Source organism: Copidosoma floridanum, unplaced genomic scaffold (assembly GCF_036245765.1).
Source record: "Copidosoma floridanum isolate Cflo_tuat_1 unplaced genomic scaffold, Cflo_Japanese_pri ptg000012l, whole genome shotgun sequence".
Classification (NCBI taxonomy): Eukaryota; Metazoa; Arthropoda; class Insecta; order Hymenoptera; family Encyrtidae; genus Copidosoma; species Copidosoma floridanum.
The window spans coordinates 8156440-8174666 of NW_028321889.1; the positions used below are offsets into that span (position 1 = coordinate 8156440).

General features: G+C 47.2%; 1 protein-coding gene across 2 annotated transcripts in view; it reads right to left on the reverse strand.

The window, feature by feature from the left end:
• Positions 1–437: 437 nt before the first annotated feature.
• Positions 438–18227, reverse strand: part of mdy (diacylglycerol O-acyltransferase) — a 46869-nt gene continuing 29079 nt past the window's right edge. For both annotated transcript variants that reach the window (XM_014357256.2, XM_014357255.2), the window contains 7 exons: positions 15104–15259; positions 12241–12421; positions 10873–10981; positions 7321–7365; positions 3266–3444; positions 1394–1544; positions 438–1084 (listed from right to left, as the gene is read on the reverse strand). In XM_014357256.2, coding sequence (XP_014212742.1) covers positions 908–1084; positions 1394–1544; positions 3266–3444; positions 7321–7365; positions 10873–10981; positions 12241–12421; positions 15104–15259 — 998 coding nt within the window. In that variant the 3' untranslated portion in view covers positions 438–907. The remainder of the gene's footprint in view (positions 1085–1393; positions 1545–3265; positions 3445–7320; positions 7366–10872; positions 10982–12240; positions 12422–15103; positions 15260–18227) is intronic.

Genomic DNA, 18227 nt, shown 5'->3' on the forward strand with positions numbered 1-18227 from the left:
AAATGTAACAATGGACGTAAACACCCTGCGATGCTCATTTGCGCTTTTTCATGCAGAATTACGACAAAAAAAAAAAACATTAAGGAGATAAAAGAGACGTAAATTATTACAAAAGAGATATAACAACAACAACAACCGAGAACATCGTGGTAACTCCATAGCGTCGCGCTGTTCTCGAGTTTCTTAAGTTCTAACAGAAAAATGCTCTCAATCACATTATCTCCCTTTCATGTGCTTTGCACCGTAGTTTTATGTCGTCGCGTATATTTACGCGAGAAATCCCACATTTCATTTCATTAATTAAATAGCTTGGCTTACCTTTGATATGTTACAATTGACTGGACGAAATAAAAAAAATCAAGGCACTCACGTAGTACGCGTAATTACGCGTGAAAAATTCATCGAAATTTCTATTTCAAGCTACGGTATAAATATATATATATATATAATATGTACCTTTATAAAACTCCACGCTCGATTCGCTCGTCAGTTCATTGATCTCTGCAACTGAGCGAAAATAACGTTTCGCATGAATTCGCGAATCGCTATAAAAGTACCACTGCAAAAGTATACGTTTGTATAAAATCAATTCCACGCACACGTGATTGCCCGTAGCTGTCAGCATCGCTGAGTATTGCACGAGATAATTAAAAACCAAGCCACGCGATAAGTTCACTTGAAAACAAAAGTGCACGTGTGCGTTTAAAATAGTAAAAGTTAAAAGGAAAAAAAAAAAAAAAAAAAAATTCATCGTGTAGACGCCCAGTGCGCGTGATTCGAGACGAAAAACCATTTACTCGCGGTTTATTGCATCAAAAATCGAATTCCGCCCTTTGTGCCATCACCACGAGCGCGAACAAAGGAAGGGGGGGGGGAAGGAATGCGAAGACGTCCGACGGTATGCTCCTCACACGACGGAGTAATCCTCGAGCAGGGCGTCGCCAAAGTGAGTGACGACAAAGTCGTGGTAGTACATCATGATGCAGAGCGGCTGTCCGATTATCAAGCTCGCCCAGACGACGATGTTGCCCCAGCGATCGCCCCAGTGCTTCTGCACGTACTTGCTCAGGATCGATAGTGGAATCTGCCGGCAGAAATTTTTTTTTTTTTTTTTACTTCGTAGAGCCTTAAAAATAAATCAGCGCTGACGTAGGGATTTTCCAGGGCAACCCTTCAAATTCCATTTGTTAGCCGCGATGAAAAAGTTTCGGCGATTAATAAATACCCTTACGCGGGGGAGCTCCGCGAGATCCGAAAAGCAGCTTGATCGAATTCGAGGGTAATAAGACGCGCGAAGAAGAAAGGCACCCTTGGCACCCGCATTATCGAAAAGTATGAGTAATTCGCTCGAGGGTGGCGGTACCACCACCACCACCATACCATCGCAGCTTACCTGGCCCATCATCCCTATGAACGCCCAGATCTTGAAGGTCTTTAGCGGCACGCTAACAAGGTACTCGTGGAAGAAGGCGCTGATAAAGAAGACCGTTATGCTGGCGACACTCTTGCTGTAGCCCATCTCCAGCACCGGGAGATACAAGTGCCTGCAAAATTCATTTCCATCATCCATCGTCATCGCATCTATAATCCCATCCTACCCAGCTACGTGGGTATCAATATATATATATACACGTACACACCATTACCCATGCATATATACATAGTCAAAGAGCTTCCACGGTTATTGGCGTCAGCGCTGCCAGGGCCATTAATGAATATTATCCCACTCTTCACCCGCAAGCAGAAATTTAAAATTAAGCTCCATCGAGATGAAAATTACCCCGTTTTTGCTCCCTACATCAGATATCACTCCGATGATGAGAAAACAATCTTTCTCTGAAGAAAACGCGAACAAACGCATATAGACGTCTTTGCACCCGACAAAAGAGCCGTCCAAAACAGCTCACGTGTCTCCAGGAAGCGCGGGTCCCTTGGCTTTTACACGAGTTAATACGATTCACGCGTAGGCGCTTCCCGCTTTTTACGTCTCCCGAAACGCATTAACGCGCCCGCGCGCCGCCCCGCGTTAATTATAATATGTACTAGGCAGGAGCCTTGTAATTATATTTCAGTCAAAGGAGAGATAGGGACGGCTACTCGTTTTTTGTGTGACTTTTAATTACGGCGGGAGGGCGATTTCATCAACGGGCTTAACGACATTTAAAACTACAGCCGAGAGGATCAAGAGCTGCGAAAGGAAGGAGGGGGGGGGGGTGAAAAGAAAAGAAGAAAAAAAAAAAAAAAAAGAAAAACTGGCGTACAAGTGCGCGCTGTACGTCATCGCGATCTCTCGCTCCTCCGGGCACGGGGTATAAGGAGAGATAAACAGCGAGACTCGTCGCTTTGGGAGATGCGTATCGGCTTTTCCCATTACGATCTTGAAAAGCTCCCGTCGACGGCAGAAGCACTGCGCTACTCCGATTCTCCCGCGCACTTTAGCGCGTGGCTACGTGCCAGTCTACACGCAAACCCTTGCCAGTACCCTGCACAGTGTGAATAAACGCCGGCCCTATCTATGCACAGGGAGGATGAGCTACCCGTCGCTCTCGCGAAATAAGTACACAGCCGAGAGTCGCGGAGAAATTTCAGCCCGGGCATCCCTCACCCGAATGGCCCCCCGGCCATTTGCGCGGAGCAACAACATACATACCTTGGGATCATCGAGAATACACACTGCACTTTTTTCCCTCTTTGCTCGGGCGCGCTGTTATCATATATATACCATCCAGGGTATTTTCGTACTTGCAAAAAAAGCTTGCCGATTCGTACCACGAGCGCGTGTATGATGTTCGACGGCCCAATGGCGTGTGACCAGCGACCGGTGAATCATGCGTCTGTTTGTCGATGTGTACGCGTGAGGCTCGCACTCGATCACTTATATGAATCATTGATATCGAATCGGCGCCCGTTTGAAGTCAAATAGCGCCCCTGCAGTGTTTAACATCGTCCGAATGATGTTTGTTTCCATCGGGGGGGTCCTCGCGTGGCTTCTGCTCGGTAGACCGGTTAGTTCGATTATTTGTCGTTTGAACGGCGGCCCGTACGGCAAATAAACGTGAATTAGGTACACGTGATTTTCAGCGTGTGTGTATACAGTGTGCCGTCGATCGACGGGAGATTTCGGATTCGGGGGAGGGAGACGAGTGCCCGCGACTTTGTAAAACTGTCCGCTGATTTGCGTTTTAAATCGATACGGTGTATGGACAATCTCGGGCGATAATCATGTGTAGCATTAAAAAAATGGGGATAAAGAATACAATCATACCTGATGGCCCATCGGTGTACCGGCAAGTTCCACGTCCTCCAAAAGGTGTCGATGTTGTTGGCGTTCCACCAGTCGCAGTAGAACTTTCTGTCCGCGAAATGCAGCAGTTCGCCCATTAAATTGAAAAACGAGTGAAATATGAGGTAGAAGAAGCACAGCCACATTAGGTGATTCGGTATCTGCAGGACACGAGGGACTTTTTTGTTTCATCACATATTGGCAATGTATAATATGTACACATATATAGAGTCCTCATGCGTGTAATGTACGTATAATCTTCCGGATGGACGAGAAGCTTTCCAGTCACGTAGCATCTTTTACGTGCTTGGGGTGGCTGTTTTTTTTTTGTTCCCCCATACCCATCGGCCGATCGCTGCGTTATTAAGAATAATTGAGCTTCCTCCTCCCGGCCGACGTTTTTCGCGCAGCAGCGCGGGTCGTTATGGAAGCAGAGTCGAACGACGTGTTTTTCCGAAGCGATAACAGTATAGTTATCGATCATCCCGTGCTCGTTAATCGAATGCAAATTTTCCGCCGCGTAGGTACATCCGTCGCACGCGTGATTTGGCGCTTTTTTCGTTTGCTGGGGGGGGGGAGGGGGTGATTAAACTCGACGCTAATGAAAATTTCACCCACGCCATGGTGCATCGCGCCGTAAGTTCAACCGGACACTCAACGAAGCTACGCGCTTGCCACCCTATGATTGTTATTGAAAATAAGTGATTTTCAACCGTCTAAGTTGATGCATCCTTTCTTAAGTGCTTGCTGACGACTCATGGAATCAAATAAAAACTGACTCTCAACAGTTTTGAATGAATCGTGAGATAAAATAATATCCATAACCACCCATGTATTAATGTAGGAAATAAAAAAAATGTTTTTTTAATGGCCTCGACGATATAGATGAAAATTTGTTGGTCGTATACTAATGTACTTAATGAGCTTTTGTATTGTCCTCTCTAGACTCGAAAAACCAAAAAACCTTGACGATGAACGCATAAAAATCACTACATTGATCTTTCAGTCACTAATACAGGAGGTGACTTGCAACTCGTGCCTTCATCTTACCACTGAAATTTACATGAGACAAAAAACGGGGGGAAAAAAACACTGTACAGTTGGCAGACCTTTGATGAAGCCCGTACCATCGGAACGCGATCAAGCATCGGCGCAGAGTGTACGGCAGAGGGTGCGAAAGCCGCCGACCCTCGACGAGCACTCGCAAGTTGTTATTTTGTTCCGATCGGTGGCGGCGTCCCCCTCCCGTCAAAGGTTTCATAAAGTTACCAGGACACCGAGCAAAAAGACGCGGTCAAGTCCTCCTTCGCCGCGGGGCATTGCCGCAAAAGAGCAGCGGCAACAGCGGAAGAAAAAAAAAAAAAAAAAAAAAAAAAAAAAAAAAAAAAAAGAGGTATAAAACAGCAAAGGAGAGGATGAAGAAAAGCAGACGATCCTGGACAGCAAAACTTCCTCCGACGTTTTAATTTCGTTTTCTTCCCCGCAGCCCTACTACCTCCTCCTTCCCTTATATTCCTCGTGCCCACTACTATACCCACTCCCCCGACAAAAGCCAGCGAAGAGAGCACAGGACACGGGGATTTTTTACCCCTGCCCACAGAGACGAGGTAGGGAAAAAAAAAGAAAAAAAAAACACGCGCGCAGCGTCTTTTGCGAGGTAGCAAGGTGCAGAAGGAGAACCAGCTCGCCGATACCACAAAGACGAAGACGAACAAGCCGAGGAGGATGAAGCAGCAGAACGACAAACTTTCAGTCTGCAGGCTATACACGCTACGTTGGCTCTCCTCTCCACGTTGTGGGTGTGTGTGTGTGTTCAGCGCGATGCTTTAGGCCCTGCACACGTACGGCCAACACACGAGACACATTCCAGATGTACCCCCCATCCCCCCCACTTGCCGCGAAAATTCCGGCTCCACGTATTTCTACGACCCACCTCCTTTTTTTCCCTCCCGACCGAGCACATGGACAAAGTAGCGACAGCTCTCCCATTTTAATTCAAGCGCGGCTCAGACGTGCGCCACCCCCGACCTACCCCCACACCAGACGCCCCGTCGCCACCGCGGCAAGTGAATTTCTCGGCTCACGTGTGTCTCGTTATCGCGAGCGTGCGCTGCCTTATACTACTATTATTATTATTATTATTATTATTATTATTATTATATTTTTTTTTTTCAAGTTGCGATGTCCTGTTCATCCCCCGTTCAATTTCTCCGAGAGGAGTCGAACGACTGTTCGCCAAAGCGCCATACGGAAGAAGCGACGCCGTCTAAGCGTCCCGCTCTTTTTCCAAGAAAGCGGGAAATATCGATTAAACAGCGCGAGTCTCCCTCTCTCTCTCTCTCTCTTCTGGATACATATAATATCGGTTCTCTTTGAGCGCGAGCCCATCAGGTGACGACGGCGACGAATCACGTTTTTTAACGACGCGCAGCACCCTTTGATCACAGCCGTGGATTCCTCTTCTTCGCTCGATGCAATATTCATAAATTCAATACCCATGACTGTGTCGCGGATGAGATCGACCCGCTTCGGGCTCTTGTTTCTCGCATTAATGACTCCTCCACATATATATAGAGCAGCTCTGAAGCTAGAGTGAAATATATATACATATTATACGTGGGCGCGAGAATAGATTTGTGTTATAATAGAAATCGCTGATGATGGCCGGGGATTATCGGTGCTGGAGTCGAGGGTACGTCGATTCGCGGCTGCGATTCAAGATTTTCCGTTCGTTCGGCAAGGCTCGAGACAATGGCCGGATTCCTCGAGCGCGTGGAGAATTTTCTGCAATTGTCGGCGAAAAGGAGGGAGGACTCTGAAGTCGCTCCACGGAGTACGGATAATCGTTGCGAGTCGGAAAATTGCGATGGTAATTAGCGACCGAGGGGGAGGATTTTTTTAATCACGCGGGCCGGCTTGCGGATATTCCGTCGAGTTTGCACGCTCGATTGGCTTACCCAGTTATTTTTCTCTCTCTTTTTTCTTTTTTTTTTTTTTTTTTTCCTTACTCCGCATCGGGGACCCTGTCCCGTTTCTCGACTCCTGTACACATACGCGATACCTCAATTGGGATCTTCTAATTGCACGGCGTACTGGTGACATTGTGGAAACATTTTTCTACGTCAAACTGTTACCCCACGATATCCTTCATTTTTGGGAGCAGAAAGTATTCTCAAACAACGTGGTCACGGCTCTTTTTAAATAATTTAATCTAGTACCAATCAAATAATAATGGTCTTAAATCGTCGACTCCACAGCATCAGTGTCCTTTTTCAAAATAACTCGACCAATTTTTAACGGTTAAAATTAGCACTACCTCATCGATTAGATTTCCTTTCATCAAGTTTTCGAAACTTCCTGCAGCTCTTCTATACTCGTGGTGATTTTAAAAAAATCTCCCGCAAACTGTGTGTGTATATAGGTATGCGTCTATAAACTGATTGTTCCGAGTGCTCGCCTAATTTGTCCGTTGTCGCGCTAAACTCGTCCAATCGCATTCCAATCGCCGTAGGTAACAAATTGTTTTGACAAGTGGTGGTCCAAGCGAGAAAACGCGATTACCGAAGACGGTAAGCGGCAAGTATTGTTTCGTCCGAGGACTCAGAAGGTGGGGAAAATCCCATTGGCGGCGGTAGTTTGCCCCCTCCTTTCCTCTTAAACTTTAAAATAACTCAATTTCCATCGACGCGTTCGCAATCCCGTATAAAATATGTGCGCCGATCGAGATAATTTGGTTCGCCCAACTTTTTTAGGAATCCCTTCCCACACACACCCATCGTAATCTAATCTCCGTCCGTGGAAATTAAAAATTTTTTCCCCCTCCCTATGATCAACGGCTCACCTCCACTGGACAATCAAATTATTTTAGCACCTCATCAAATTAAACGCACACTCTCGCCCAGAATCGCACCAGAAAGCTTCCGTCGCCCAGATAAATACATATATATATATATATATATATATATATATATATATATATATATATACTAGTTATACACATAAATATGATGTACATTGTGCACGTATAGAAAACTCACCGCCAGCTTGAGAAGGCGCTCGGAGGCTTTGGCGACGTCCATGTTCTGAAACATACAAGCGTAAGCTTTGTTATTACATTAATCCTCACCCAAGAGAGGGCATATAAGCCATAGAAAATGCACACATACGTGCAGTGCGCGCACGTGCGAACAAGTAGGTACGTGATTAAAATGGAGGCGACGCTAAGCTGCAAAGCTCGGGCGCGGCGAATTAGAAACACTATAGCTTTGCTCGCGGCCGCGGACTGGTATCGGGGGAACGGGGGGGGGGTTGTAACCCTGTAATCACGCCGACGAGCAAAGTTTTTGTTGCTTTCGAATTCCTAGCCATATTCTCCCTTTTACGCGCGCACCTGTCCTCGGAACTTTCGATAACAGAAGCGTCCGTCCCGTGGATGCGTTATTTCTACTTGATCAGGTTGGGAGGGCGCGCACACGCGCGAAAAAGTTCGCACGGCCCCTCGATCGAATTATCCCTCGCCGAACGCGCCCGATGGATTTTTCTTTCACATACGCCTCGGCTCTTCTTTTTGCACTTTTTTTTCCCCCCCAATTTCAGAAGATGAAAAAAGTGGGTTACAGGGGAAAGAAAAAAAAAACCTCGAAAACGATATTTCATATCCCCGGGCGCGAATTAATTACGTCAGAGCGAACGCGTTTCTCTCTCTCCTTCCATCACATCCGCGCTCTGCCGAGAGCCAACTCGCCCCCCCCCCCTCCTAATTCCCTGATTCTGTTATCTTTGCGACTCGGGGGCACTTGATGAGAGCTACCCTACATGTATATATATACACGTACAATACCGTTGCATATTCAGGGTTCCCCTTTGCTCGGCGAGTGATAAAAAAAATTCCGCACTCGCAAAAGGAGCTGCAGGGAAGAGCCGTTTGTTTAGCATCGGTGCAGCGCATATGTATGTATACGTATATAAAGGGTAGGAAGCGAGAACGAAAGCCCCCGCTGCGAGTGTCTTTTAATAATATTTATCTTGTCGCGTCGCGTCATTTCAATTTGTCGGGGACGTTCACGTTGTACCCCCCCCCCCCCCGGTGTACATAAGAAGCTGAAGGATTCCCCCCCCCCCATTTTTTTTTTACCGCTCGAGCCCCCGAGAAATAGACTCCGCGGCACCTGCAGAGGAAATAATACGGAGGGGTGGGGGCACGAGACAAGAAAAAGAAGGAGTGGAAGACGAGGTGCCGAGAGACGCAAAGCTGCAAATCCCCCAGTGCTAATTGAAACGGCCCCTCTTTCATCTCGAGTACTCGAGGCTGCCGGGAAAGAATTCCCACCCACCTCGACGCGAAGACGATTGTTGTTTTATACGCCCCTCTTTTTTTTTTCCTCTCCCTTCCCACCCCACCGCTGTACTATAGCTGCACTCTCCCGTAGTCTTGTAAAAATCAACGAGCGCGAGGTGGTACGTAAGCTTCTTATGTACCTGCACTCCCCGGAGGGGGGGGGGAGGGAAAAAAGACACCGCAGGTTTATATAGTTTACCATTCGAGGTATATATATCGATGTCATCCATCGGATGCGCTTGCGGCGCGAGAAGTGCTCGGCAGAGGTGACGGCTGATCGATGGGTTATTGTTCCGCGCGTATATCCCATCGCCGTCGGCTTAAATCTGTAATTGGCTCTCGCGACTAATCCACCCAACGGGGATTCGCCTCGATTGGACCCTGCCGTCCGACATTCCCCCTTCCAGGGTTGTTGTGTGGCACTTTACTTGGAAACGTCACGGAAACACTTTTCTTTCCCACGGGTGTACATCCCGCAAATCTTATTATACTTTGAGAGCTCGATAACCCTTTTAATGGTACACCAGAGCCACGAGTGCAGTACAGCGGTATATAGCGTCTTGAGAAAATTATTGCGCGTGTATGTGTGGGGGAAAAAAAAAAAAAAAAACAAAATAGAGAAAGAGAGCGGAACGAGGGACGGTGGAAAAGCTGATCAGCGGCGTGAGAGCTACACGGTAGGAGGATCGGAGTGCCAGAAAGCTTTTCGTGGTACGGTATTTTTCTCTCGCGGACGACCCATGCAGATAACACACCGCCACGTGCGCGCCGCTCTAATACCCACCTGTAACCGAATTTCGCACTTATCGCCGCGCGCGAGCGAGGAAATAAAACGGCGCTTCCCCGATTCTTTCTCGTTGAGCCGCGCGGGAAAAGCCACTTTTTCCCCCAAAGTATTGAAAATTCGCGCAACGGATGAAGCGGTACGTATACAAACACTTGCGCGGGAGACGGTACATCCACGGAGGGCACACGATATAACACGGGCCTATGAGAGAACCATCCCCCCCCCACGATCATAATAAAAACTAGTCACGCTCTTGGCACGGAATCCCCACATCTTGCGGTTGCACCTATAGTCCTGGAGATTGTCGAGGAAATAACTCCTGGTACGAGCGACACTTCATTAGTAGTACACGTCATTTTTTCCTCCCCCTAATCGGCGCGCGAGGGCAGACGACCCGAAGCGTGATAAACTCCTCGTCAGCCGGTGGACTTACAACGAGCCGGGAGTGGCCGAGACGCGAGCAACCGCGGCGACGTCGTTATACGACTGCACACACTATAATAATCGGGCACTCGCAAAGTGGAAGCGTAATAGAGTTGTGGGTAGGGAGGGCGTGTAGAAACTTTGAAACGGGCCGTGCATTTCGCGCGCCAGCCAACTGTCCGTCCGAGTTATTAAGTATTTACGGTCGGGTGCTCTCTCGCATTGTACTATACCAGGCACAGCTGTTGGTGCGTATCGATGCGACTCTCTCGCAAAGTGGATTGCCGGGCTTAGCTGTGAATTGCCAGGCGCAACGCATCGTCTCGAGACTACCACCCCCTTTGCGCGGCTGTACCTACACTAGGATCCTTTCTCCCGCGGCCAAGTGGTGAAATCCAACGGGCGGGAGGATTGCTCTGTGTAGTTTCCTCCTCCTCCTCCTCCCAACAGGGCTGTATAGGGCGTAGTAATAGCAGCACTCTGGACGCGTGTTTCGCTGATTACTTGGCGCTTGCGGCAACCCCCGGAGATGAAATTTCATCCCCAAATTGAATACTTTCGGTCAGCGGATAGCATCACGAGTGTCTCTGTGTGCGTGTGTGTGCTCTGATTCCACAACGTTGTACATGAATGTTAACTTTGTACTTTTCCGAGTGTGAATGAAACCGAATAATCATACGTGTGTACGAGAGGACTGTGATTAAACGAGGGGGGGGGATCTAAAAAAAAAAAAAAAAGAAAGGAGTGATTTGTCGTCATTTTTCCCGAGCCAATCTACCACCTTCCCCCTTCTGCCCCCCCTGCTGTATTCAAGGAACGAGATCCAGGGCAGAGCGGGAGATGAAAAATGTGCCTCTGCATTGTGACAAACCATGCGCCTATTTGTTCATTCGCCTCTGTTTTCTTTTTCCACTTTTATTTTAGATACGAATAATTCATACCACGTATTTTTTTTTTTTTTTTGTTTTATTCATTCATGTGGGTGCGAAACCAAATGTGAGCAGGTGACAGAGATTTATAAAATTTACGTGTGATACTCACGCTGAAGGGTATCAAGGAATTTTTCACCGAGGGTATCATCCACTGCTGGAATAGCGACATCACCACCTGGCATCCGACGACGACCTCTAGGATCCTCTTGATCAAGAACCTGCGCATCGAAAGACAAAGAAAAAGAGAAACGTGAGATAACAATCATACAATATGCTGTATTAGATACGAAAAGGGTATAGGTACACGGTGGCTATACGTATACACTCGATCAAAGGGTGACAGACCGCGTGTTGGCATTAGCTTCGTTTATTTTCCCGCAAGGAGGGGCAAAACTTATTGCGGATAAAGGTAGTCCCTGCACTCGGCTAGATATTCGTGGCCATAATTCATAAGCGCCCTCAAACGGGAGGGAGAGGGTGTATATATATATATATATATAAGGGGGAGCTGGAAAGGTAAGAGCGAGCGCGTGTTTTATTGCGATAAAAAGAAAAATTTATCTTCTCGGTTGTCTCTTGTACGCGCGCTCGGTACAGCAGCGGCAGAAAAAAGAAAAGAGTAGGTCGGAGAGGGTAGAGAAAACGCCGGAGGCATTATAAATTACATCGGAAGGAATTCATCGACGTGGATATTTCTCCCGTGAAATTCTCGCTTCTCCGATCTGCCCCGGTGCACTGCATCGGACTACTTACCGCGCGTATATATACCCATAATATACACTGCATAAAGCAAGAATTCAAGTGCACGCTGCAGTATAGCCATATAACTGCTCCGGATTTGGGCAAACACTGGAATGGAGGGGGAGTAGTCTTGAGGCGCAATACCGGAACAACGGCGTAGGAGGTAAGCCGGTGAATACATCTCTCACCCGTTACGTGAAGCGGCCCTCTCGCGAGTCTATAATTTCACGAGCTAAGAGGCTCCCCTTGGAGGGGTTGTTGTTGGCCACGCACCGAGCATCAACTCAAACAATCGGCTGGATGAAAACACCGGCAACTCTCGAAGGGGCTAAAAGGTTGAAAGTTGGAAAACTCGAGGGGCGCGAGCGAAAAGTATAGTTGCGCGGAGTAATTAATTTTATGGAAACGGAGTGGTTGGGTGGAAAAAAAAGAAAGAGGAAGTGAGCTCGAAAACTAATAAATAATAAAAATGTTTAATTAAATGCACGCGGTGGCCGGGGCATGCGTACAACGGGGCAAAAGTTTGCGCGGTACTTTAATTAATATGCACATCTTGCGGCGAGCGCGGGACGAACGAAAATTGTTTTTTTTTTGTTTTATTTTTCCTCCCATACGAACCAACAGAGGGCCCTGCGTAGCGACGAAAAATCTTCCGCCCGGGCAGCTTTGTATAATTAAAAATACACCATTAAACGGAAGTGGGGCGGGACAAAGGAGGGGTGTGCGCTTGAAATACCTCTTTCGGATCCTTTGCGTCCTGGGAAAGTTTAATTCGTAGCAGAGCGTCGGCGCCAGCATGAAGTAGAAGAGATCGGACAGATTCAGGTTGTCCGGATATTGCACCAGGGCTTTGCCCCCGCCGTCTATCTCGTGCCTCGTTTCATCGGAGTCGCTGCCGTTTTGCTTCGCCTCCGAGGCTGTGAAAACACAAGAGAAACACGTGCATCGAAACCAAACACACACGCACACTCTTTTTTTCTTTGTTTCCATGTATATATATATACACCAGCGGAGGATCGAACGAAAATTAGCTCAAGAGTTACTATGGCCCCTGCAGATCCGGCAAGGGAGTCTCCAAAACAGTCTCAACACTCCAAGGGGTGGTGCATTAAATTAATTACCTCGCGCTGTTTTCCTGCTTTGCTCTTGTATGTGTATACATGTACATACCTACGTGCTGCTGTTGCACACTCCGCGTAGGGCTATATATAAATTGGCATTTTAATTAATTAGCGAGCACGCGATATCGCCCGTCCATCTATTCCGCCCCCCCCCCCCCCGGCTGCTTAGGTACTTCCGAGACGGAGCACTTGTCGCTGATTTATTCGCGTTCGCGCGCACATGTAGGGGAAAAAAAGAAAGGAGAGCCGGAAAAGGCGCGAAAGAATCCGTCCAAATGAAATTTTCCTTCTCACCCATCACCTCCTCTCGCTGTTATAGTTACAGTATACGGTCTCGTGCGTGATTTCGTTGCTTTTAATTAAAATCCGTTGTCCGTTTGGCTGATGGATTCGCCGTTGATGTTTTATCGCCCTCCGTTTGCTCGGATCTCCTGGCCGATGGCGTGCCAACTCAACTCGGATGTTGATTCTTTTTTTTTTGACGCCCGACATCGGGTAAACATAATCAAGCCCATCAATATGTATATATATATATATATTGAGCGCGTGGTGGCTCGGTCGGCTAGGTCGTGCGGATTGGCACGCGCGAGAGACCGTGGTTCGATTCCCGGCCAGTGTGACTTTTTCGGGCAAGTACCTCTGTGATTTTTCACATGTGCTTTTTCATCACGCAATGCTCCTCGAAGAGGGTTTTTAGGCGACCTTCTCGCAGCAAAAATTGCCTAATTTCCCCCTATCCCCTCCCATCCCTTTCCCAAGTGCTAAGTGCCCATAGTAGTGCCCTTATTAAAAAGGAGCCGGACGTAGTGCACTATAATATAAAAAAAAAATATATATATATATATATATTCCCTTGCATGCTTCGTGGGGTCCTTTTTTCTCGATTGAAACGTTTCCGGGAAAACTTTGCCTAATTGGCATTTGAATTCGAAACGGAGGAGGACATACATTATGCACTCGGCTCGGGGGGGAGATTGCAGGCAATCGTTTTAGCGGAAAGCTCGTTGTACGCGTCACGGTTAATTTGCCCGCCGATTCTTCGTTCCACCGCTCTCAACGGCTCCCGTTCCATTGGTCCACCCCCCGCCCACTTTGTCTTTCCTCTTCTTCGCGCGCCCGAGAAAGCTCTGCGCCCAGGACGGACATTAATTTTGAGATATACGAGTCGGAGGAGAGAGTCTCGTAAGTACTCGCTGGGTATAAGCTGCGCTCTGGTACAAAGACGAAATTACGCCGGAGGACGACAGCCAGAGAGTCGCGAGCGTGATTGAAAAAAAAGGAAGGGGAGAAAAAGAGGGAGGAGAAGAATGCCCAAGGAAAAGAAAAATAATTCTGTCACCGGTGAATTGTCGCCCGGGTCTCTCGCCCTCTTAATAAGGCCATTCTCCCTTGAACTCTTCCTCTTCATCGTCCCTCCCCCCCCCCTCTTTCTTCCTTTGTTCGTTTGCATTCATTTTTCAAGCTCGAGAGTGGCTCGGGCGATGGCTCCTCCACGAGTAGTAATAACTGCGTTTCGTCCGACGGATCTCTTTTACTGGCGTATTAATACACCCTCGTCGAAGCATATACGAGTCGGATCGTAAATCAGGGATGATTGGCCGTGATTAAAAAATAACAAAAATTACCCGTGTTGGCTCAAAAGAGTAACAGGGAGACCGTACAAGAATTTTGCGAGGCCACGGGGTGTATCAAACGGTCACGCGGCACGCGAAGCTGCAAGGTAGCGATTAGACGATGTAGGTTTTTTGTTTTCAAGAAAATAAATCATAGCGATCGATGCTCGTGGGTTATCCTTTACTTTGAGGAACACATGACCCGTCATTCCGGGAATAGAGTCCTTGAGAGAGAGCAAGTACAGTCGTATCGGTGGATCAAAGAGAGAAAGTTGGCGGGCGGTTCGTCGGCGGTAAAGTTTCTCCGTAATTTGACTTTGGCCCCGCGGAGTCTGAATAATCGATACCGGCGCGCTGTACTTCGATTTCCGGAAATCGAGGCGAGCCAGATCGCCGGTTAAATTGGCTGGAAATTATCCGGTCGCGCGGCGGCTACGGTAATATTCCCCTTGGCCCGTCCCTCTGTACATATACCTTGTACTGCACACTCTGCAGCACCGGACCTCAAACGCTTGGGTGTACATATATACATATATACGGGCTCTCTACACCAGTATGTTCCCATTATGCTTTCATTAGCGTATATACTCTGTGTGTTTTTGATACGCGTACAGGTAGGTATATACTCTCGCGGTAATTTTACCAGCTCGAAATTTCCTGCTCTTTGACATTTCGAGAACCGTTTCGGCTGCACTTTGGAATATTTAATCGACGGATTCTCCGTGGGTATATATATATATACATGGGTAAAATGCTGATTCGAAAGCCGTAAATTATTATTATCTCCTCCGCGGGTGTACAACATAAAATACAATATAAAATTGCATAGCAATGATGGATGAGGATAAACCAAAGCGGTACTCACCGAGCAGGTCCGTGTAGCTGAAGGACTGTCTGCGCATCCCACCATGCGACGTGTTTTTGCTCTTGACGCTGAGCCGGCACCACATGTTCACCTGCACGTACGACCACAGCTTGAGGAACAGAAGGGCGTACAGCATGCACACGTACATGGCGCCAACTGCATCGACAAACAAACCGCTTTGAATAATAAGTATACAGCCTGTACGACTGAACGTAGAAATTATGAAGGAAAAAAAACAAAAAAAAAAACAATAGAGGAGATTGAACGGGCGAGTCTGAACCACGTGCCACTTTGCCGGTGCGCTGCACGAGTAGGTACACCCCTCTTGTACCGTATAATTGAATAATGCATTGTATCCTTCGCGAGTCCTTTTTCTCCTTTATATATACGGTGTATCCAGCTCTTCTCGTCGCACCCCCCCCACCCCGCAAGATTATCACAATGGATGTGTGCGCCGCTCCGGAACAAAAGACACGACGACGAGCGGCAACGAGAGAGAGAGAGAGAGAGGAAAAAAAGCCGAGACACGCGTCATAATTTTCCGGCTGCGTGCTCGCCGCATTACGGAGCTCGCGCTGGCGTATGTGCCTTACGTACCTATACCACTGGGTGTCGCGAAATCCTCGACTATTACGGGGCACAACGGGAGAGCGGGAAAGAGAAAAAAAAAAAGGTATCGTTCTGTCTTCCCCTCGCTTTTGTGCGGCTCCTGGATTAAAACAGGAGATTGTCGCGTGCGCGCTTCGTTGTCAGCGATTTCTGAGGGGGGGGGGGGGGGGTCGGCGTCTCCGGAGATGTATGAAAATCGATCGGTGCTTGCATTGTACGTATTTGACAAATGGAGACGTTTCTTTGACGAGGCGTCCGTGGCAATGATACAACTGTAATTGCCGATTGTGTGCGGACATGTATTTGCGTATCCGCGTTTACCAATTTGGGGGGGACAATTGATTTGCGGCTTGAGTTTAATCCGATTGAATTTCCGGGGCACGTGTGTGTGTGTGTGTATATATATACGTGCGAAGCTGCGGTTGTATGCGGGAAAATCGTTTTCGTTGGCGAATTTGGCGTTTTTTTGGTCATACGAGAGATGGCTTGAACGTGATCAAATAAACTTTGTTATCTTTCCTTGAGAGACAAGCCGATGTACTTTTGTAAATGAGGTTTCGAGCAAACTATTTTTTTCTTTTTTTTTCCCCCAAACTACCGAGGCCATTAAAAAAGTAAATTAAAATAAAGACAACGGTGCCAAGTAGTACGAGTCAAAATATGGTCCGACGACGACGGCGCGCGTATGGCGCAGTGTAAGAAAGGGCGGCATGAATATTTAAAATCTCATCTTAAAATTTCCATTTCGTTATTTTCGTTTCAATTGCCTTCCGGATTTCGGGCTAATTAAAATAAACGCGGATATAATTTCCATTCGGAAAATTAACATTTTAATGCTCGGATTATTCCGGGGGGATATAGCCTAAGAAAACGATTGTTTGGCTCGAAAAGGCGATTTTCAAGAGTCACATTAGAAAAGGAGAGTACCTAATGAATAAAAAATTGATCACCCCACAAATGCCTTCCATCGCGATGGATTTTATTAGATCGAAGGCCAACATTCGCATTGGACTGGATTAGAGTAGATTGTACTTTATCGAGGCACAGCGGTTATGCTGGACTCGCCGGGGGAGAGTAAAGAAAGTCCAAATTAAAGGAAAATAACGCCGACAAGCCAAGGTATACGTATAGGTATGCACATATATGTGCGGTCCGCATGATGGGTGTATAACAGAGAAGCTACCAAATTCACCGTATGCTCGCGTACGCCATGAATAAACCAGCGAAACCAGAGTACTGTTTGTTCCCTTTTCTTTCTTTTAACGGATTAAAAAAAAAAAAAGGAGGAACAGAAAAAAGAAACAACAAAAGCGAAATGGGGTGAAATTTTTCGCTCCATATAGTAAATTTTTCACGACATCCATTATTTCCCCACTCGCGCGGGAGCGGAGTGAAAGAGAAGGAAGGAGAAAAAGAAAAAAAAATACACAGAGTCCATGATCGAAAGTAGCAGTGAAGTTTCGCCGCTGGATGTATACAGGTGTGTACCAACTATGTTTCACCGATAACGCACGCTCCCGCGCACCAAGACGCGAACTATGGAGGGGGGGGGAAAAGGTCGCTCGAGCACATTGTATCGGTTCTTTCGCTGCAACTTGCAGTGTGAAAGTACTTTCTCAATTTTCTTTGGACGCTTTCGTCCACCCCCACACGTCTTTCTCACTTTCTCAGCTTCCAAGGGGACCCGAGGAAAACTGCCGTTCACGAGCATTGCAGACGCACTCTCTTTCAATACAATCGCGCGACCTCTCGCACATCCGCCAAATTCTCCGGTATTGTACACACAAATATCGTACATCGGCATGTATATAGTTACCTATCGATCGTGTGGTAATCAACTCCAACTAGTTTACGGAAAACAATCGAAGAAGAAAGAAGGTAGAAGAGGAGAAGAGCAAAAAAAAAAAAAAAAAACTCAACTTAACTCGAGAAAGAGCAAGTTTATTTCCCGAAGCGTTGATGTTTAGCGAAAGAAGTGGCTGGAGAAAGAGTATATATATATATATACGTGTGTCTGGTTGGCGTTGATTAGCTATTGGCCCTTGATTGGCCGGCACGACGCGGCGCCTCTGATTGGAGGGAGAAAATACGATGTGCCCAAGGTTGAAAAGTTGCTCCCCGAAACTACAGTCCACACCCGTACACCCTATCCCCTCCGGCGAGCGCCGAGGGAGAAAAAGAGCGCTGTAGTTTGGCAAAAAAAAGAGCTATACCTACTCCTTGCCGCAACTAAAGCACCCCACTGCCATTTTTTTCAATTGCTTCGTTGCTTCGCCCCGGAAAAATTAATTTCGACAAAACAAACTGCTTAGCCGAAAATGAGCGTTTCCCACTTATACGTACCTGCAGTATGAGAGTGGTTCATGGTGTTAAAGTTTAAAATTGACAAGCTTTGGGGGGAGGGGCTGGAAAATCCCTCCGAAAACGCCAAAGTTTCAATAATTCAAGCCGACGCCAAGCGAACCACGTACAGACGCGGAGCTTTCAATTCCAGGGATACAAGTATATAACCCGA